Source organism: Mycteria americana, chromosome Z, assembly GCF_035582795.1.
Source record: "Mycteria americana isolate JAX WOST 10 ecotype Jacksonville Zoo and Gardens chromosome Z, USCA_MyAme_1.0, whole genome shotgun sequence".
Taxonomy (NCBI): domain Eukaryota; kingdom Metazoa; phylum Chordata; class Aves; order Ciconiiformes; family Ciconiidae; genus Mycteria; species Mycteria americana.
Genome location: NC_134396.1, coordinates 54,974,705 through 54,998,139, shown reverse-complemented (window position 1 = coordinate 54,998,139; position 23,435 = coordinate 54,974,705). Strand labels below are relative to the sequence as shown.

Genomic DNA, 23,435 nt, shown 5'->3' with positions numbered 1-23,435 from the left:
ACCTTGGGGTATAAAATGCTAATTCTGCTTAGTTTCCTTGTGTGACACTGGCTTGCTCTTCTGATCTGCTTCACCATCCCATGCCTCCTTCCCACAAGACTAATGTCTTAATACCTCTATGACTCTTCTTTTCAATTCAGTTAAAAAATAAAAGGAAAGGCTTTTCTATCTGAATCAGAATGGGAATGAAAACACTTTTTAAATGGCTTGCAAATAACATTGAGCTAATGCTTGTATTTGTAATTCTTTAGGTACACCACCTTAGAAGCACATTCGAAATTTGGTCTAAGAAATGAGTGCTTAAGTAGGATACATTCTGTTGTTGGTTGTGCTAACATGACTTACTAATATCATTAGCTGTTGTGGGATGCAGGTTTTTTTGTTATTGTCCTTGACTAACCAAGCTGGGGGCAAGTTCTAGAACTGTGTGTTGCAATGCATGCTGATACTTTTCTGTCTCTTACAAGATGGGTTAGTAATCAAATATTTCTGTCTCTAAAATATGATTACTTCTGACAAATATTTTTCCCTTTCTTTACAGATATTTTCCAATTTATCTCTGAATGAGCGTTGCCTTTCAGCGTCATTAGTCTGCAAATATTGGCGTGACCTCTGTTTAGATTTTCAGTTTTGGAAGCAACTGGATCTCAGTAGTCGTCAACAGGTATGAAGGTGTCATTGTGGAAAAGCTGTGTTTTAATGACTCACAATTTGTTCTCAGAACTTGTACTCTTGACCAAAGGTAAACAAAAGAAACCCATAAAATGGTGATGTGTCTGCTTTCAGGGATTTTTCTACTAGAGGCTGAAAATATCTGGACCCTTAGATTAACTCATATGAATGTAGCTTCTTTTGACTGAGATCAGTTGTTAAACAGTGTGAGGACAAGTGCTGTTTGAGATGAATTGTGGGTTACTTGTGTCAGGTCTGCATCAGGTAGTGGCAGTTCTGTTCATAAGAATTATCAGATCTATTAATTGAAAGACGTACGTGAACTTTTCTGAGGATGCTCTGGTTTGAAGAATGGTTGCCTAACTGGTGCGTGCTCTGTTTGTTTTAAATTTTCTTTAATTTTTCTTCAACTGATGTGGTTCCTACTGATCAGAAGACAGATTGTGTCTTTTTAGGTCTTTAGCCGATACCAGAATTAAATATGTCTGGGATTCATGGATTTTATTTAGTGAGATCCTTACAGAGCCTAGCCTTAGATTGTTCAGGGTAACTCTCCTCCTTGGAAAACTTTAAGGATGCTGATGTTGTTTGTCCACCCTCTTTAGGTTTCTTGTTACTTAGTTACTTGCAGAGGTTTATAAAACAATTTCTTGAGAGTTTCATGAAAATATAGGGTACAGGGCAACAACCATTGGAGGGTCCCATTTGAAAAAGCAACAACATGAACTCATCTGTGTTGGACATAAAGAATGTACATGGAATATTATTTTCAGATCACCAATTCATAAGAAAGCATGCAAGTTCTCTTGCTTCTAGAGTTACTAGTTAACCTTTCCACAGTGGTTCAGAAATATGTTATGTAGCAGATTATCTGATTTTTCTTGAGTGACTCAAAGCATGCTCAGACCAGAGGTCCATCTTTTTGCTCTGTAGGTACTATATGTCAAATCAGTTTTTCTTCTTCATTGTCTTGAGTTGTAGCCTTATTTCTACTACGAAGTTTTTTAATGGTTTTGCCTATTAGGTATGTTGGGATCTCACTGAAGCTTATCAGTTGTGGTATTGCCATAAGAAACCTATCTTGCCAATTTTTTGAGTTCCTAAACCAATATTAAGGAGAAATGTTATCCTTCTGCGTGTGTAGGGAAGGTTTGGTGGTTTTGGTTTTTTTGGTTATTGTTGGTTTGTTGTTGTTTTTTTTTTTTTGGTTGGTTGTTTTTTTTTTTGGGGGGGGGGGGTGTTCGTATTTTTTGTTGGGTGTTCTTGGTTTTGTGGGGTTTGTTTTGTTTTGCAATTTGGCATGTTTTCTAGCTAACAGCTGCCTGATGAAATAGCAAGAAAAAATATTAGGCTTACTACTAATGGAAAACAGATTGAATGCAGCAAATAAAGTGTTTGTTTCTCAGCTGTGTGAGGGGAAAACAAAAGGGATTCTTGTTGCTCTCTTGCCCTCTCCAGGCTTAAAGCTAAATCCCATCTATGCTAAGTGGTAGATAAGTATTCCTGAATGGTTTTGTTAGAAAGACTTCTGTCATATGTCGCATCAGGTTTCTTGAAACTAGACTTTTAAAGTGAGGGAGTTCTATGTATTGTCTTACCTGTTTTGGTTTTGTTTGTTTTGTTTTAACTTGTAAGCTTGAGCATGAAGATTATCTTACATTTCTTACCTGCTTTGTAGGACTGGCTTCTCTTAAAAGTATTGGCATGTTAGCTAACTACAATGTGTACAGGTACAAAGTGGATGGAATCTTCTTTCTTCAAAGGAGCTCTGGGAAAAGAGTCCATGTATTTGTTTTAATGGTCTTTCATATACTAACACCTAAAATATGCAAGTATTCTGTTTTAAAACTGAGCAAATAACAGGAGGAAACTTTTGGATTTTAATTAGCTTTTTTTCTGTTACTGTGTTCTTTCCTTCTCATCTCTTTCACTCACTGCTACCTTAGGTGATGGTTTTCCATTGTTAAGACCACCGTTGTTACCTGCATCACTGTATTTGTCTGCTGGCACCTGGTTTTGGATGATTACCAAAGCCTAAGTAAAAACCTGTGGCATTTCAGAGACATATAAACCCTTTACTTTTCTGTAAATGCTACCGTAGGTACATTAGTAGAGTGCTGTTATAAAAGGGCAAGCAAATCCTTGTCTTCTAAAGGATGCAGAATTCTATGTCTAAAATATGAAGATCTCTCCAAGTGTTGGAGCAGAATTCTTTAAAGATAACTGTAAAACTGATTATACAAGTATGCTTTTATCTTGCAAGACAAATCTTTTCATTCTCCCAATAGCTTATTGAAATGCGTCTCACAAACAGTAGTTTTTGTGCTAATGAAATTAAAGATGTTTATGAAAAAAGTTAAATTTGAATATTTGGATTTTCTTCGCAGGTCACTGATGAGCTGTTGGAAAAGATAGCATCAAGAAGCCAGAATATTACTGAAATCAATATTTCTGATTGTCGCAATGTGTCTGATACAGGAGTGTGCATATTAGCAATTAAATGTCCTGGACTCCTAAGGTATACTGCCTACAGGTGTAAACAGCTTTCTGACACCTCTATTATTGCAGTTGCCTCTCAGTGTCCTCTTCTTCAGAAAGTGCACGTAGGCAATCAAGACAGACTCACTGATGAAGGCCTAAAGCAGGTAACCATCCATTCCACAAATTTCTTTTGTAAATTTAGTATCTTTCAACTTCTTACTAAGTGCAAAAAGGGACATGGAAAAAGGTACCCTTCTTGCCAATTGCCAATTGTTCTCTAGGGACTGTACGTACTTTTTTTTTTTTTTAATCCAGGGATTAAATGATCCCTTTTGTAATGAAGTCTCCAGTTTGACATCCTGTACTTCACCTCTGGCTGATTGAGTTTTCCTCAGCTTAGTTGCTATTTGGAATCAGTATTTAAGTAACTCTTTTTTGCATCATAAAAGCTGAAGGTGACTGAGATCTTAATTTGTTAGGCATGCAGGAAGGTTTCATCAACTGTCTCTCTTGTATTAGAGGAGCACTTAGGGTAAGCTGTGAAGTAGTTATGTTAAATCAAATACGCTGTCAATGGTACAGGCGTTGTTAGCTACTTATATATATATATATACAATAAATAAGTTAGTTCTTATGTGCTGCTTTGAGCTCCATTTTGTTGACTGTGGTTAGCAACTTAATTTTGTCATGTATGTAGTTATAATCTTTCTTGTTTGTGTGTAGTACTTACAAAACCTGTAAAGAAAGATAATTTTTAAAGGGGGGTTGAGAAGGAGAAAGAAATCTTAACTCCCAACTCTCCAGTTCAGTCAAATCCTTTTGGTCTTTTTCCTTTATTTTTAAATACTTGCTTTGATTTCATTAATTGCAGCTAGGTTCAAAATGCAGAGAATTGAAAGACATTCATTTTGGGCAATGTTACAAGATCTCGGATGAAGGAATGATCATTATAGCTAAAGGCTGTCTGAAGTTGCAAAGAATATACATGCAAGAAAACAAATTAGTAAGTACATGTCGTTATTTTTTTCCCCCCCACAGCGTTTTCATTGTCAAATCTTTCTCTTGCTTTGTGTCTGTTTAAAACTTTCTTCTGAATAGATGCTTTTTTGCGGTGAATTGCTTAAAAATGTTCTCTAGCTGTGAAAAGTAGGTTCTACAGAGATGGCTCAGAAGATGACTCAAAGTACAAGTTAAGCTAATGCTATTCCAGGTACATATTAACTTTTGGTTTTGACATGACATTCCAGGAGATGCCTGATTTGTGTAGGAAAATACTTAGTCCATATGGAATGTTTCTTTTGTTTATACCAGTATGTTTTTCTACGGTAAAAAGTGCAAACTTACCTAAACTAAAAGATTTTTGGAGGTTGGGTTCTTGACTACAAATAATACACTCTAATAATCTTCTCTTGAAGTATGTCACTTTCTCATCAGGATGCAGTAGAGTAGTGTGCCTGTACTAGTAGAATGAAGTTGTTGAGGACTAATAAAACTATCTTATGTCCTAATTATAAGCAGTCTCTGAAATGATGGTTTCTAATGTTGAAAGCTGGTATCTACTAAATGGTATAGTAGAGTGCTGGCTTTTTTTTTTATTTTATTTTTCTTGCAAGTAAGTAGAAAAAATTGCTTGCAGTTGAATTCTTAACTATCAGCTAATGTCAGGGTTATAACCTTTAGTTTGAAAACTGCTGGACTGGAACAAATAAATTGCGTTTGTAAGAAAACAGCATACCTTGTACTCAAAATCATTTGATACTTGGCTTCAAGTAGACAAACAGATAGTAATGCATAAGATGGTTCGTTTGAGAATGGTTTCTGTTTAAAAAAAACCCAAACAAACATTTATTGGTTTTGATCAGAATTGTAGGAAGTTGAGAAATAGGAGATAATAGCCAAAACTGAGATCTCAGAATAGTTCAAATGCAGAAAAAAGGGTGTGTGCCCTCCTCCCTTATCAAAACAAAATCTTGAGTGCTGTCAAAATTAGTCCTTGTAATATTTATCTTAATACATGGAAGATATTTTAATTAAAAAAAAAAAAAAAACAAAAAAAAAAAAAACCAAAAAACCAGAAAAACAGAAATGAAAGTTCTGAGAAACCTGGAAGGAAAGCATACTCCTGCAAAAATTAACTGGAGAAAGGTAGGGAATTTCAAAGTATTACTTATCCTTGAATGAAAGAGGAAAAACTTGTTGTGCATATTCAAGTTTTGCATAATTGTACATGAAAGATTACTTAATTGTACTTGAAGATTATTGTATGCTACAAAGTGCATGATCATTGGAAAATATGGGTGTGTTTATTTGGCCTTCATTATAGATACGTCTTATTGCCATTGAAGTTTTAATTCTCTTTATAGTCTGAAATGTAACCTAAGAAGTTAACATTACAATTGTTAGTACTTAAAAGTTCTGTGGTTTTATTATCTGAAATGTCATCTAAGTTCTCAGTTGAAATGGGACATAGGAATTATCTTCTTGTTTTTAAGATAATCAGGAAGGATGTTCTTCACTTGCACTTTATTTGGTCGCCTTCATTACTGGAAATGTGACATTAATTTTTAATTGGAAATAAGACAAAAACATGTACTCTCAAATGTAAACTTCTTTTAATTATTTCATCACTTCTGAAGATTTGTCAAGTGACTTATCAAAACTAACTGTTTGCACAATTTTTCATGAATGTATTTTTTTTAATGTCTAATTTTATTTAAAGCTGCTGCCCAATCTTTATTTTTCAGGAAAAAATAAACTTGTGGCAAAGTTGGTTTAGCTTTGTAAAGTCCAAATTCAGCTCCTTAAGTCTTGGTTTCTAGAAATGTAAACATGAAATAAGTCATAAAGCTATTATGAACTCCAGGGTGTTGAATCTTTAGAATAAAATAACACTTGAATGATTCCACTAGATGACAAAGCTACAGAAACTGATGTGCTTTCCCCTTGCTATGGGCAAGAGACTTTCAAATCTTGCTGGAAGTGTAATTTTATGTGATGAACCAAAACAACTTGTAAGAAGTTCTCACGCAGTTGTAAAATAAAAATTTTCACCTTCCAAAATAAATAAAAAAAGGTAGGAATTGTTTAATGCTGCAGTGTTAGCTTAAAATGGAGTAATAGTTGGTGACAAATGATAATCCACTGTTTGATATGTCAAATTCTGTGGGTAACTTTTGTTTTTAAGACTGCTTTCTAAAATACAACCACTGTTAATATTTGCTGTGGCACATCTTACTTCCTACTGTTTTGGTGAAGCAGGTGGTTTGGGGGAAGTGTGTGTGTGTGGTTTTTGAAATAAGTAAGTATTCATTCTCTGAAATCAAAATATTCTGTGGCAAGAAAAGTGTACTTGACATACAAGGGCTTGGTTTGTGTATTTGGAGTTCATAGATTGTCAGTCTGCTATAGGAAGAAGACTCCTGCCCCCTGCCCTTTTTTAAACAGCTTCTGTAGCTTCCGTGCAAATACTGTAAATTGAGACTGTGTTTTGTTTTTTATTTTCTTGTTTCTTCCTTTTTCAGAGGTGCTCAATCATGTGACTCTTACAGGCAATTTCTATTAATTTCAAAATGTGTAGTCCATTATAGATGGTACATGATGGCTGGGTTTTCATGTAGGCTTGTCTCAGTCTAATGGATTTTATACTTCAAAAATACATCTATACAGAGGCAACCAGCAGCTAAATAATGCCTTTGTGTTACTTTAAAGTGAAATGTGGATCAGGCAACACAGTTCAGTTGCTTCATCTGTTGCTAAGTAACTCCATTATCAGACTGCTGAGCAGAAACAGAAAGAAGAATTTATGTTCTGATTGTTTAATATACTAGACATTTCACAGAAAAATAAACCCTTTCCTTTCTTTGAAATGCTGATTATGTCATGGTAATAAGTGAAAGCTGCAAATAATGAACGAGTGCAAAGGATGTGTGAGGAAAAAGTTAACATTGCAAGGCTAACTTAACAACACAAGGTGGTGGTTTGCATAACTGCTTATGATTTGTATCTCCTCAAAATATGTTTATTTTTCCTCTGTCCTTTGCATGGAAGAGTAATTGTATGCAAAGCCTCTTTTCTGAAGCATGCTGGCCAAATTGGGAACCTAGTGAAAAAAAAAATATAAAATTGCAGGACTTATGAAGTATGCCAGTATGTTGAGCTGTCTTTCCTTATCTGTCCCCAGGCAGTCTGATACAGTCAAACCATCTAACAGAAGTTCAGTGTAAATGGAAGAACAGATTATAACTCTGTCCAGACAAAACTAGGATATTTCCTGGTTTCTTGGTTGAGTTTAGTTGGACTTCTTATTTTATGGTCATGGCTGGAATTGAATGCTATGAGTGTAACTTTCATGTTTGCCTCATATGAACATTGAATGTGAATGAAGCTGGTGGAAGATGAATTGGTTAATTTCACTGTTAACTTTCTACCAACTCCTTTTTTGTCCTTCCACCCCAGATTGCCAGTACATAGCTTCAGCTGAAAAATCAGAGAACTGCTCCACACTAACATGCAGTACTCAGACATGGAGTGGGGCTGTACTTAACCTGAATTGTCAAGGAAAATTAACACTTTTCATTGCAGCCTTCCCTAGAAGAATGGAGCCCTAAAAGGTTTTAAAGGTTTTGTGACTTCATAGAGAGATGCAGAATAAGTTTGTGAATACAGTGCACCCAAAGGGAAGGATTGCCCCCAGAAGCAATTTTGTACAATCAGTGTGTAAACTCTCCATTTCCTCATTATGAATAGAATAGACCTAGATTTGGAGCTCCATTTTAGAGCTGGGAAAAACCTTCTCTGCTTAACTACATTGATTTTACACACTGATTTCTTTTTCATTGCCTTTCTTTAACTGAGTGATTTAGTGGCTAAAATTATAATACAGTGGTTGCTGAAACTTAGCAGGTGGGAGTTATAGATTTGTACCTCCCTATTCCACCAAGCATGTGTGTGTTCATGGTGAATTAGATGTGGATGAGGAGAAGGAGCTTCTAAAGATGAAGGAAGATGGAGTTTTAGATACTATAACAGGATGACATAATTCCTATCTTTATGCTTTCTTCCCTTCCTCTCTTTTCGCTTTTTCAAGCTTGTTTAGGGGTAGATGGGAAATAATACTTCAACTAAGCTACTACAGTTGGAATGCTGGGAGCATTTCTCCCTTTCCAATAAAATGATCTTGTGAAGTAGGTGGCTTAAAGATAAATTGTTTGTCTGATGGTTCCCAGATACGTTCATTAAGATGGTTATAGTCTAACTTGACCATGTTTCTAGTTCACGTTTCTAGTTGTTTTTCTTTTAACTCTGTCCAGGAACAGTGTCTACTGTGAGTGGAGGACATTTCAAGATAACCAAGTTTTGGCCCAGTTGCCATTGTGTTTGATAATCGTTTTTTCCACACTCGATGTGTGAGAACACTTCTATAGTAAATATTTTACATATAATTACTTAATGGTGATTTTAAAGATGAGTATTCTGCTAGGGTTCTGCCCACCTTTGCAGTTTGTAGCAGATAATACAGAGTAGAAATTCATGTTGACAGTGATGGTACGTCTCATAGAAGCTATAATGCTTAAGATACGTGAATAATACACTTTTTTAGTTTCAGTAAAAAAAGAATTAAGATAGACTAAAACAAACATTTCGGTTTAATGTCATATAATTACATTCTTAACATACCCTTTTAAAGCATTGACTGGAATCAACCTATTATAAAAATCTATAGGACAAAATAAACTTAATTTTCATGTTTTCTGAATAATCACAGCATAGTGTATTCTGATTTATTTACCCTTATGTGTTTTACTGATATTCCCCCCCGGCCTTGACTTTGGAAAGCAGTTCTCTTTCTTCTTCTTCATACATGTCAGCTACAAACCCCTTATTTCAGTAGTGTGCCCAAAGGCCTTTGTGCATGACACAGGGCAAACGTGGAGAGGAGTACTTTGCTTTGAGTTTAGTCCAGGCAAATTGTTTGAGGAGAAAAGTCAGTATTATGAGGCGAATGAACTGCGCATCATCTGATCATGTGAACTACTGAAGTTTAGAATATATAGAAATAACTTTTTCACTGGTAACAAGTAAATGAAGGAGACTTTTGGGGAAAAATATTCCCAGAGTGTGATTTCCCTGCCCTACCCCCCCCCCCCCGTTCCATATACTATTTCAATTTTTACATATAATTACTTACAACTGTTCTTCCACTTGGAGAAATTTCAGAAAAAGGATTGTTTTCCTATGCTTCTTTGTGAATACTTTCTCAAAATACTTTCTAACTAGCTTATTTCATTGTTTTGAGGTTTTGAAGAGAGCTATAGTTGTTCCAGACTTTTCCCCTTCTATTTTTTTTTTTTTTAATTAAAACCTCATGTTTCCAGGAGAGTGTTGCTGGTTTTCTTTGTAGACACAGAGTGCACATAGGACTACTTACTTGCTAAATGCATGCATATTAAGGATGATGCCAATACTGAGATTGATTTCTTTACTGTATATCATAGCTTTGGACAATGATGATTCATCTTCTGTCAAGTATTAAATTAGAGCTTTGTAAAGGAAAGACTCCTTACAGATTACATTGTTGGTAGTGTTCTCTAGTAATGATAAAGTCCCTCTTGTATTTTAGTTTGTCAAACATGTTATGTATGCATCAAAAACTACTAATGTACTGTAAAAAGAATGTTCAGTGCTTTAAAAATGCATTGAGTAACTATACTGAAACTAAGCTGAGATACAGGAAAACATGCTTTCATGAGAACTGTTTTGAGATGTCTGTTCAGTATTAAAAGCCGCATCAGAAAGTTAGCCTTTCAATAAGCTTTTCTTCTGAAACATTCACTTTGTTCATTTTTACAACAAAATAAAATGGTTTGATCATTTCTTCAGAAATCTAATGGATACAACCTTATTTCTCAGAGTTTGATAATTTTCGGGGGTTTTTTTGTTTGTTTGTTTAGAACTGTTGCATTTTGATTTGGGAAGCTTCTGTAATACAGTTACGGTAAGACATTCATGCCAAATTTGATGTTAATAGAAGAAAAAAGTGAATAATGTGTGCTCGTGCATAAATATGTATTTGCTGTAAAGGCATTTGAACCACTATGCAGGTGTCAGACTTTTCTTTTCTATATAAATGTTTCTGTAAATACTCTGGCAATAAAGATAATACGCTGTGGTCACCCTTAGGTGGCGGTATTGACTTTCTCGTGGTAACAGGTCTTTCAGTCCTTGCTGTAGTGAATTACCGATACACAGCAGATAACTTCTGAATATTGTGCTGGTTCCACAGATCCTGTTTTCTCTTTGGTTCAGCTGCCAGGATTGCTGTCTAAGTAGTTCTTAAATGTCTTCAGAATGTTAGTATAACAAAGCTTACTCAACTAAATAGCATTTGACTCTTGCAGTGTAGTTATGTGTATTCTTACTGAAGCATTTGAAGAGGTTTGCTTTGTGTAGTTCATTAAATATTAGCAAAGAGGAAGGAGAAAACTGATAGAATTTTGGGACTTTGTAGGATATTTTGTGTTCTTTTAAAATAGAATGAGTTTGAAGAGCGTATGGTGGAAATGTATATATCTTGGAACAGGTTGCCTAGAGAGGTGGTAGATGCCTCATCCCTGGAAACATTCAAGGTCGGGTTGGACAGAACTCTGAACAACCTGATCTAATTGAAGATGTCCCTGCTCATGGCAGGGGGGTTGGACTAGATGACCTTTAAAGGTCCCTTCCAACCCAAACTATTCTATGTTCTATACTAGATATACTGAGTATAAAGTGAATGAGTTGAAACTAACCGCTGCTGGAGATCCTGAGCGAAACCTTGGAGAAAACCAACTATTGTTCCTTGATTTGCATTTTACTTATTCCTAGATTATACCACCTTCTGCAATGCAGTTTCGCAGTTGTGGCTTCTTAAGGCAAAGAATGTGTCTTCTGGGGTTGTGCATTTAGGCATACAACACAGGAAACTTTGCTTTTTGAAGCAAATTATTTTATGTGCACCCTTGTCTAAGAGTGTGGATTTTCTTATTTACTACATTAATTTTATTTTTTAATAGTGTAAAACAAAAGTAATTCAAGTGTCTCGCTCTTCAGTTATATTTCAAGGGTATGTGTCGGGGGGCAAACTAATTGTGGTTAAGTCCTTGGTGTCAGATGAATTAGGAGCCCCTTAAAGTAATAATTTTCAGCTTAATGCTTAACACCACATTTTGGGTTTTAAATGCAGTACCTTAAGTTATATTGAAAATATTTTTCTAAGTTGTATTGTTCAAAAGACGTCTTATCTCTGCAGGAGGAGATTTTACTCAAGAGTTGCAGGGTGTGGGTTTTTGTGGGTTTTTTCTTGTTTATTTTTAGCCTTTGGTAATGCTTTCGTCTTTTTGTATGATTTCTATCCCCCGTCCTCCCCCCTCCGAATATTTGTCTTCAATGGGGAAACTTTGTATTTAAGCAGGTGAAAGAAAATTCAATTTTAACATTAATTCAGTGTTTGTGAAACTCTTCAGACTGACAGCATTGGAAACTGAAGTCCTCTTTTTGTCCACTAAACAGGTACAGCGTGAGCAGCAGCAGCAGTGCAAGCTTCACCCCACTGCCCCACCAAAGTGCTGCAAACCCTGACCTAGAGAGAGACCTCTAGCAAGGGTTAAGAGGCTTGTTCAGTCTCCATGCTCACTCAATCGTTACTGTGGCTGCCAACGGGAGTACCCATTTGTGATAGTGGATAGATATCCACATCACAAAAGCACCAGGAACTGGACTGAAAGCACCAGCTTATTTCATAAAAACTACCGACCATCTGTCAAATGATTTAACTTCAGTTACCACAGACCTGGGCCACTGGTAGAAGTGAATGGCTCTATGTCCCATTGCCAATTTCCCGAGTTCAGCCTCTTTATAAATGCTAGTGCAGCTTCTTTATACTATATACTATGCAGAAACAAAATGTACAGACTAATTTTCTTGTAAAGCTAGTTGTATACCCCTTTCAAATGCTTGACTGTGCATGTAAATACGATGGCTTAATAATAAGGTCAGCTATATGGTTTCACTACTCTGTGCTTTTTTCTTTTTTAAACAAGTACTGCATTAATTGAGCTCTTTAACCAACTATTCGATGTTGTGAGTTGACTTGTCATGTACAGTGTGTGTGTGTATATTTACGTTTTAAAAGCAACAAAGAACTGCAGTTGTAATATATTGTTGCATTAATTATGTTTTTGGGCTCTTGTTAGGTTACATGTGGTTTGATTAATGGCTCCACCTACTCTACAGTTTAAAAAACTTTCAATTTTAATATTTATATAAAATTAGGTGTTATAGCACTTACAATAATTCTTTAGGCTGTAATTTGATACCACTTATGAATATTTTATGTATAAAAATGTGTAGTAGATACACTGTAAATTAACATAATGACAAAGAACTGAGGGATGGAATAAAATAGGGGTGGAAAAGTGGCTGATGCAGAACTCTTTTCTACTTTTTGGTCAACATAATAAGATGATTATTCATTTGACGCTTGCAGTTGATATATTTTGCATACAATTTTAGAACAGGTTAAATATGTTTATTTATACATTCAAGTGATGTCTGCTCATGCCTGCACATTAATGACTGGCATGTTAGCGAACTTGTACACCAAACCTACAAAGTACTGTAATGAATAATATTCTCAATATTGAAGATTCAGGTACTAAAAATCCAAATGGATGGAGGTAATGTGGAAAACCTGAAAACAACCTACAAGCAAATTGCAGCAAAGTGGGAGTTTTAAATATAACTCAATTTTTATGCTTTCTGTATAGTTATTGAAAGAGCCATTGTATATTGTAATACACACTGAAGGCAATGGCAGTATTATAGGGTATTTCTGTATTTCTAGAACATGTAATGTTTTGTTTCTATTAAGCGCTCTGTCAAACTGCAAATAGAAAGTTAAAATGTAATTAGCAGTAAGTAGATGTAAGTAAGAAAGTAAAATGTAATTAGCTCAGAAGATGCCCATACAATTTCTTTACTGTTGTGTTTTGTCTAATTTGACCTGTTAGTATTTTATGTAAAAAGAATGAATGTAAGTAAAAGCAAATTAATAGAAAGTTGCAATAGCACATTGCCTTCAAAAGAAGCTTTTACTGAAGCTATAAAACCTGTAATAATATGTAACTGCTATACTGAAAAAGATGTATGCAGTGAAATTATATATTTTTTTCCTCTGGATTCCAGTAATTAATAAATTTTCTTATAAAATTTATGCTTCAATCTGCTTACTGAAATGATAAATTGTTACTGAACTAAGCAAAATGTTTAAGTTTGATTATGTAGGGTAGATTTAAATAAATTTTAATGGACATAATAGATCTTTAGCTTAATTAAAGTGTAGGCACTTGTTTGGGTTTTTTGTGGTTTTGTTTTGGGGTTTTTTTGGTGGGATTTTTTTTTTGGCTGCTGTTGTTGTTGAACAAGTTATTTGAGCTTTTAATCTATTTTAAAAACTTGGTGACCAGGGATTTGTAGCTGGATATGGAGCCTTTTTGATTGTTTGAAATATTCATATTTAATTGCCATTTGGGTCAATGTCCAAGTATTATTGCACTACTTTAGTGAAGAACAGAATGCCATGATACTATAGTGAAAAATCTTTCCACTAACATATGTTTTAATAGAATGTGTGCTGCTAGATAATAAAGTCACCTAAATTCAGTTGTAACAAAAATCTTTGATTTCTGTAGTTTTTTTTTGGGGGGATGGGTTGTTTTTTGTGTGGGTTTTTTTTTAATCTAGTGATATTCTGCGGCAAAGAGGCCGCTCGCAAACTCCAGATGAATCACTTGTAGTTCTTCATTTGTTAAGTCAGTATCTTGACCCATGTTGTACTTGATAAAAATCTTCAGCCATTCACTTAAGATAGCAATAAATCAAAACTGATAATATTGCTCCCAGTGGGCTGTGATGCTTCTTACTGAAAGAGGTTGCAAGTATGATGCTGTGAAGCAAATCCTGAAAACTGTCAGTATCATTATTTTAAAATGGTGGTAATTTGCATTCATCAAGGTAATACAAATACGCTTTTATTTGTGTAGGACAAAGACAAGATTATGTAAAAATAATGTATGACAGACAAGCATCTTTGTTTATATCATCTGTTCCAGCAAATTCCAGTTGAACTTTTTATCTCTGTGAAGCTAGAAAAATGAACTTGTCAGATCTCTGAGGCTGGATGAAAACACTTTGTTTCTCAAAGAACTTGACTGTAACTTTGCAGAGCTTAAAGTTTTAAGTATGAGAGATCAAACCTTGTATGCAGTTAGGTGTAATGGAAGTAAGTTCCACAAATGTCTACATTCCCTCTTCTCATGCTGCTATAGTGGCCAGTATCTGAGAACAAATATATTCATGTTCTCTCATGGATATCTTGGGATGCTCTTCCAAGTAGTTGCGTACAGCAAAATATTACATTGTTGGCACATGCATTACAGGGCAAATTGAGTGGGCATGGAGAATGAACTCGTCAAAGTATCCTAAATACTGTCTTTTTTGAGTCAAGGTTAAATTGTAACTTTTGAACTGCAATATCAGTGCCCCAGATGCATAAATTTTTTGATTTACACTTACCTGAAGGCTTTTCATTGTAAATGTCATCCGTATCTAAACCTGGTTTTGGTGTTCCACGTTTTACGTGCTTTCATCATCCTAGAAATTCCGGCCTTATTTACTGTAGAATTTGCTATGGTCTTTCTACTGTCATTGTTCTTTTTATCCAGAATGCTAATGCTTAAGAAACTCTGTCCAGGCTCTAGGCAGGTACCATTGTACTTACTGTAGCTAATCTTGAACATCCTCTTCTGCCTTTCAGAGCAATGTGCAGCTTTGCCTCAGTATTTTTCCCAGAGTCCTTAACTTAGTGTTCCTCCTTTCTTCTGTTTTGTATCTTAACTTTTTATTTTTTAATCTTTCCCATATTAACCATTTGAAAGTTCTGTTGCGTCTGAAGCTTTCCGAAAGATTGTCTTGCTGGTATGGTCTTCAGACGCCAACTTGTGACTGTCTTCTGGTCTCCTTGCTCCATTGCATCCAAATGGTTTTTTTGTCAATGTGGGGTTTGTACCTTCCTCTGTCGTTATACAAAAATTATTTTCTAAAAATATGAAATTACGTTTAAACATCCTAAGTTTTTTGGGGTTTGAGGGTTATAGATATATGTCTGTCCGGGACACAAACGCACGAGTGCATACTAAACTGACCATAGGAATGATTTTGAGTGTACTGGTTTTGGCTGGGATAGAGTTAAATTTCTTCATGGTAGCTCATATGGTGCTAGGTTTTGGATTTGTGACCAAAACAGTGTTGGTAACTGAGGAAGGCCTTCTCTGCTTCTCACACCACCCCACCAGAGAGCAGGCTGGGGGTGCACAAGAAGTTGGGATGGGACACAGCTGGAACAGCTGACCCCAACTGACCAAAGGAATATCCTACACCACACAGCATCATGCCAAGCAATAAAACGGGGGGAAGAAAGAAGAAGGGGGGACGTTCAGAGTTATGAAGTTTGTCTTTCCAAGTAACCATTAGTGTGATGAAGTCCTACTTTCCAGGAGATGGCTGAACAGCTGCCTGCTGATGGGAAGGAGTGAATGAATGCCTTGTTTTTCTTTGCTTGCATGCACAGCTTTTGCTTTACCTATTAAACTGTCTTTATCTCAACCCACAAGTTCTCTCACTTCTACCCTTCTGATTCTCTTCCCCATCCCACTGGGGGCAGTGAGCGAGTGTCTGTGTGGGGCTGGGCTGCTTACTGGGGTTAACCCACAACAGTGGAAAAGATTGTGCTGCTGTTCCATCTCCTGCCAGTTTGGTAAAATTATAAGACTGGTTTAAGAGTATTTTCTGTATAAACTATGAAAATGTAAATTAGAAAAAATCTAGGTTACAAAATTATGGTGAAAAAGATGAGATGTGAATGAAGTATTTCTTTTTTAATATTTTTCTGCTTAAACATAGAGAGAATGTGAGCTGTGCTTAAGCTGAAATGGAAAACAGTAATAATATTTTGAAGGGTGAACAAAAAATGGTTTCTACTGTTAACATTATGTAACTAGTACTTAAACGTTGGAGGACAGCATTGGTATTTGGAGGGCTAATCTATACAAGAAACGAGTAAGTTTGTTTCTTTTAGGCTTCAGAGTGGTTAATTGATAATGAAACAAACACATGCAAATAAATGCTCTGAAATGAAATTGCCTTACTGGTAAGGACTTTAAAAAAAAAAAAAAAGGCTAGCTAGCCTGCATAACTTGATATTCCAGCTCTGAAGAGATGAATGCTGTGTAGGATAGATGAGTATCTGTAAGCTCACTAGCTGCTTGTATGCCATTTGTGAAAAGCAATCACAAGCTATGGCTAAGTTCTGCAAAACGGGGTTTGTTGCAAGGAATCGGTTCCACTGTGTGCTGCCACTTTCTTCCCATGTGCTGTCTCCACTGTTCTGACCTGGATGATCTCAAGCTGTGGAGTGGGGGGCATTAAAAATTACTAGTTTTCTGCTGGGTTGATAAGCTGAACTTGAGAAGGTAATAGGTAAGCAGCATGGCTGATGTAAGGGCAAGGAGCATGCTTGAGGGTAAGCAGGAGTGGGCAGCTGCGAACTGTTAAGATAGTTTTACTCTTCCATTAAAAAATACTATGAATCCTGAGAACTTCCCCATACTAAAAAAAAAATAAAAATAATAGTGAGGTTCTCACAAAGTATTTTCCTCCCTCCCAAAAGAAAAAAGTACTGTTTTTGTTAAATGTAAGCCAATGGGCCTGCTTTGATGTGAGTGAGCGTGCAAAGGCAGCTGCAGTTTTCCAGAAGACTTCCTCTGACTACTTCCAAGGATTGCATTTTTACAGCGATGATCGCACAGTCACAATGTTACTGTTAAAGGTGTAGCTGTGCCTCTGCTATTGTGTCCCTTATTAACTCAAATGTCACATGCCCAAAAGATTTGTTTCTAGGCCTTGTGCGTTTGGAGATGTTACACTTCTGATGCTCTGTGATTTTGCACCAGAGGTAGAGTTAGCCAGTTTACTTCAAGTCAGGCTTTGTAACAAGAATGTAGTTCTTACAAAGGAGGTGTTTCTTTGCACAGAATGTCAACTTTGCTTGCAACTCTTTGCATCTGTGCAGTTCTCTTTTATTGTATTTCCAAATCTGTTCATGTTTGGAGACATTTTATAGTTTTTAAAAGAGACTATTATAAAAGCAGTTTTGTAGTTTTCTGTAAAATTGTTGTAATACTTTTTAGTGCTTTGTTTGATTAACTATTTAAAATAGTGAAAATTAAAGTTTTGGGTTGCAGTGAAGTTGTCTGATTTTTTTTGGGGGGGGGATGATAGCTGTTATTCTTGTGAAGCCTCTTGAAAATACTAAGGACTACTTAAGTATATAGAGAATACCTATACTGTCTAACATGAGTAAGAGGTTTGTGATTGTATTCTTGAAATTGGATGATTTCAACACATACTACGTACATCTGTTTAAAATACAGTTGTTTCATGAAAACATGAATTTCTAGAATGAAATAGTGGTTGAGAATTTCTGTGGGTCTAGGCATTTTTGAAAATACCTTAATGGTGGATACTTCAGAAATTTGTATTTTATATATTTCAGAACAGCTGTACATACTATCATTTTCTTCCGGTTTTAGTACTTCCCATTACATCTGAGAGTATCTTAGAAAATGTCGTCTTCCTAGAGAAGTCATTCTTGTGCTAATGTATTTTTTTTTAAATGTCTCTTAGCACTGTACAGTCTGAAAAGCACTGTACTGTTCCTGTTGCTCAGAGATGATAATTTCTCCAGATTTTGAAGTATTTGCAACAAACTTTTTCAGTAACAAATGAGTATTGCAGTGCATTTAATGAGATAGAAATAGTATGCATTTGAGCTAAAATTGTTTACAGTATGTACATCTTGTAGATGTTCTTTGCCTTTTGTTTTTTTTTCTACAATAGAAATTTTATCTCACTTGGGAAGAGTATTGCAAATAAACTATTACGGAAGGGTTGCTACAGCTGACCTTTTGTTTTTTCAGTTGTGGTACTAGTCCTCAGTGAAATTATGTGAAACTTGTGGAACTCCAGTGGCTGTAGAGATTAAGTGGTTGATTTTTTTCTTGCTGGAAGAAAAGAAATCTGGACAGTGGATTTTAAACTTGAATGATGCTACTTTGATACTTATGCTGTTGTACAAACTGAAAACAAAGAACATTCTTTTCTTGCTGCTGCTTTTACATGGAAGTAGCCATTCAATCAGTGGTATCTTGGACTGTTGGAATAGGTCTAATATATCTGTGAATCTACACTTTACTTCCCTAAAATAAAACTTGGGTGAAGTAATGCAAAAACTTGCTATATTAAATTTTTAAATTTTTACGCTAATGTCGTGGTTTAGTCCCAGTTGGCAACTAAGCGCCACACAGCTGCTCCCTTCCCCTTCCCTCCCCACCCAGTGGGATGGGAGAGGGAATCTGAAGAGCCCAAAGTAAGAAGACTCGTGGGTTGAGATAAGAACAGTTTAATAATGGAAATAAAATAATAAAGCAAGAGCCACACACGCAAGCAAAGCAAAACAAGGAATTCTTTCACTACTTCCCATGGGCAGGCAGGTGTTCAGCCATCTCCAGGAAAGCAGGGCTCCATCACACGTAATGGTTACTTGGGAAGACAAACGCCATCACTCCGAACGTCCCCCCCTTCCTTCTTCTTCCCCAGCTGTATATGCTGAGCATGACATCATATGGTATGGAATAGCCCTTTGGGCAGTTGGGGTCAGCTGTCCTGGCTGTGCCCCCTCCCAGCTTCTTGTGCACCTGGCAGAGCATGGGAAGCTGAAAAGTCCTTGACTAGTGTCAACATTGCTTAGCAACAACTGAAACATCAGTGTGTTATCAGGATTATTCTCATCCTAAATCCAAAACACAGCACTATACCAGCTACTAGGAAGAAAATGAACTATCCCGGCTGAAACTAGACAGCTAACTTGGGATTTGCTAGTAATTTGCTCTGATCCTATGAAGATGATGATGGTACAGTTTCTATGTCAAATTAGACACAAGTAGAAGATTGAAACAAATACTTTAAACTCTTGTTCTCAAACTACAAACTACTGAGAACAAAATAGTTCTCAAACTATTTTTAAGGAAAAATCCAAGTACATTTTAAGTGTTATAACAAGAAATAACTAAATCTGGATATCTATTTTGACCATTTTTCTCAATTTTGAGCTATTTACTTAGGAATGCATAAAAAGTGGTATCATGTGACGCTAATTTCATGATTCATAAGGTGTTGATATTTTTGTGTCTGCAGAACAATTTCTACTTGTCATTTAGTACTGGCTTTTAAGTTTGAAGATGAACAAGGTGATAGAAGTACTAAAGCATATTAAAGATACTAAAAGTATACTAAAACAGTTGAAAACTTGTTTGTGGTGGTATAAACATCTGTGATCTGAAAAGTATCTCTCTGATTGCAGTTGGTTTACATTCAGATGCTATTAGCTATGCAGAAATCTTTGTAGTACAGTGTATATATATAAATGTTCCACCATTTTAGCATGTTATTTGAAGAACAAGAATTTAAGTATTTCACTCTATAATCTTATTGGTTTTGTATTTTTAAAGAAGATTTGCAAGCAAAAATGTAATATTTTTGTCCAGTAGTTCAAAAAAAAATTTTAATAGATTCTTTTTGAATTAAACATGCTTTATATCTTTCTACTTCTGGTATTTGTAGGAAATCCTGGTTTGAAAGAAGATAAATTTCAATGCATAATAAAAGCCAACAGGCAGATCAAAGATTTAGATACCTTGGCCTAAGACTTTGTGCCCAAAATAAATTGTTCCTTTTATCTGGTAGCTCTGTTAATGATGTCATTCTTTATGTATCAAATCTGCCCTGCTGGAATCGTTGGTATGCTGTGGCTGTGTTTACTTGGACAATTGAATTCTGCAATAGTTAGGGTTCATGACAGGAGAGTGCAATCCTCTTCCATCTGTCTGATTCTCCAGGAATATTTGCTTCTGACAAATTTGGCTATCTTAAAAGTAATGTTCAATTTCTCTAATTTCTAAAAGTTGAAATTAGATTTTTTTTTTTAAGGTGAGCACTGCAAATTATTTTCTTTGCTGAACTACATGGAAAGAGGACATAATTATTACTGTTATTACTGGTTAACCTGTTTGTAGTTGTATTCAGAAGGCATGATTATGGCTTTCTTGATTTAAGCTTGTCATGCAGAAAAGTTAGGCTCATGAGTGTAGGGAGTAATTACTAGTCTCTTACACACCACAAAATCAGCATTTTTTGTAAAGCAGTTGTTGATTTTGAAAACAAATCTTATTGAAGATCTGCCAATTCATTTAATATTGCTGTCTGTGCAGTTTGTATTACCTACATAAATAGAGCACAACAATTTCTGTTTTAAGACCTTAAGTTTTCAGTTGCATATAACATTCCCTCCTTGATTATTTTGGACAGAAATTTCCCTTCTGGCTAGAGAGTATGTGTGTGAGCAAATACTTTGCTTAGAAAAGTTCTCATTTTTCACAAAGAAAGTAAGAAATCTGTATGAATGTCTGCTTATGATTCCTTAAAATGCAGTTTTTCTGTACCAGTTAGCAGGGGAAGCTATCACAGTATAAAGGAAGTGCTTTTGTTCTTTTATTGTCCTCTAAAGTTTGAAAAGAAACTAACATTAGTATTTTCTACCTGTACATACTGCCTCTGTTAAAGATATTTCATTTTGAGATGGATTACTTAGGTAAATGTATATAGAGCAATGTGGTGTGGCACAATATGAACATTTTCTGTTTAAGGTCTGAAAAGATTTGGTAAGGCTACCTGAAATTTCTTCCTGTAGATGCTAGGGGCTGCTGTAAGTGTAGGACCAAGTGAAAGCAGGCAGTTGTGGTTTTGTGTTGGTTTTTTGTTGGTTTATTTTTTGTTATCTGTGTTTTGTTCCTTGGTTTTATGTGACAAACATGGAAAAATGAGGAAACTGGGAGGCTCTTGACTCTCTCTCATGTAGGAAATGGATGCAACAGTTTAAAAAGAGGTCCCACTCTTCTCTGAGAGGCTTTCCATCCCTGTAGCAAAAATTAGTTGAGGGAATGTGCTGAAGAACAGACCAGTGCAGTACCATAAAACTCCTTCTTTTTTGGCAGCTTTAGCTAAGATGGCAAGCTTTTGTGTTGGGAAAAATTAAGAATAAAGTTGCTTGGTGGTGGGTTTTTTTGTTTGTTTGTTTTTGGGGTTTGGGGGTTTTTTTTTTTGGATGATCAATTAGAGAATATAGCCTGGGTATTAAAAAGAATGAGAAGAGTTCTGGAAAGCCTTGCTGGTCAAGTCCTCAAGATGAATAAACTACACTTGCTTTCCCAGAAGTCATATGTCCTGTGATATTGAAAAGAGACTTTATAAGGGGTGCTCTAGACTTCATTCCTACTTTTTTTCATGGATCCCCTTAAAGTTGAGGCTAGGCCTAATCAGAGGATAGGTCAGTCATCTTATAACTGACACTGCTCTCCAAACATATCCAGTCTTACAGCCTGTTCTGGCTTTTCTCTGGTGGAAAAGAATGGGGAGTGGTGGTCAAATTCCCCGAAACCCAACTTTTTTTTTTTCTTTTAAAAAAACCCTAACAAACAAATAAAAATTACTAAAGAAATGTATGGGTGTGGAATAAAAGATGTAGGTTATGAGCATCAGACTAGCTTGGGAAAATTCATTCTTGAACATGTTCTGTGGCATATAGTTTCCTAAAAATGAAAGGGGGGGGGGAGGGAATCTAATCTTGAAACATTGAGTCTGCTGATAGGCATTATGAAAAATAGTTTTGGATTCATCTTGAAAAGTGAAATCTCAGACAGCTATACAGCACAATGTGAAAAATTAATTCACTGCTGAGCTGGAGTGTTTTTGCCATAGGTAGACTTATACCGTATAGAATGCAGGTATAAATTGACACAGATATTTTTGTATTTTATCCTATGCTACCATATGTATTTATGAGCATTTACCAATGGATTTCAGTTATACAAAACTGTCTTTAAAAAAGACAAATGTGGTAAGTAGAGTAAAGGCTAAGAACTGGCTGGTAGACAGGTACCCACTCAGTGATAGTACCTCATTTATAACTTTGGGAATTTTTAGCTTAATTTACATGTACTTTTATGTCTTGATGAAGTCCAGTCTATTAACACTGATTTTTATCAACTAAACTAAAAATTTTATCAATCAGTTTTTATACTATTTCTGTATGAATTTTTGAGCCAGCGAGTGTCTAAATCAGTTCTTAGACTTCTTATATGTGAATTACACAGATAGTGAAGCTTTAAATTACTCAGTACCCAGTAGCTGCTATTTGTACAGTCCTTGAATTACTGTTGGAATTGAAGGCATTTTGTCATGCAATATTCATGTTGTTGTTTGTTTTCCTCCCTTTAAACAGAAACTTAATATTATGTAAATAATTTCAGTATCAATTTATAAAATGTTGAGATTTGCTATTTTAAAATTTACTTAGTTGAAGTAAATTGTATGCATCTGTATAGGGTGAAGAACTCTACTATGTCAAAATTGTGGTTTTGTTGTGGTTTTTTTTTTTTTTTAAAAGGCCCAACACACAACATTATTTGGTGAATCTCATGAGTCATTGTCAATGCGTGAGTTCTTCTGATAGATTGAGGCTGACAATTCAGCCTCAGTATTCTATTTCTGTTATTATGGATGAGTTTTTTCTGACCACTGTGTACTGCTCAGTCCACAGGGGGTGGGGGCAGAGAGGAGGAATTTTCCTCTACCTCATTATTGTATATTTCAGCGGAATTATTTATTTGTTATTGTAATAAAAGTTGGACTGTGGAGTGGTTTTAGAGTCTCTTATCTTTTTCAAAACTCTCTCTGCTCCCCAGCCAAGCAAACAAAACCAGAATTCCAAAGCTTCAAATAAAAGGAAAAATTCTCTTTTGTTGATTGAGAATTTTGATTTAACAGTAGCAGCATTAAATGCTGACCTTAATTAAAAAAAAAGTAAACTTTTATATGAAGTATGGGATTTTTTTTTTATTCTTTATAGAACTATATTTTTGTATATCTACATTTTTTCTTTACCATTTCTCCTCTGAAAGCTAAATGATTTTGCAGAGGTTTTGAATGTAATCTAGTTGTTATACAAATAGGATGACTTCTTTTAGTAGCTAACTCACTTTTTCTATATAGTGCAAGTGGTTTGTATCAAAAAT

At 35.4% G+C, this 23,435-nt stretch overlaps 1 protein-coding gene across 2 annotated transcripts in view; it reads left to right on the top strand.

The window, feature by feature from the left end:
- The window catches only part of FBXL17 (F-box and leucine rich repeat protein 17), a 303,097-nt gene that overhangs the window by 11,661 nt on the left and 268,001 nt on the right, over positions 1-23,435 (top strand). For both annotated transcript variants that reach the window (XM_075527088.1, XM_075527089.1), the window contains exons 2-4: positions 542-664; positions 3,060-3,317; positions 4,025-4,156. In XM_075527088.1, the coding sequence (XP_075383203.1) occupies positions 542-664; positions 3,060-3,317; positions 4,025-4,156 (513 nt within the window). The remainder of the gene's footprint in view (positions 1-541; positions 665-3,059; positions 3,318-4,024; positions 4,157-23,435) is intronic.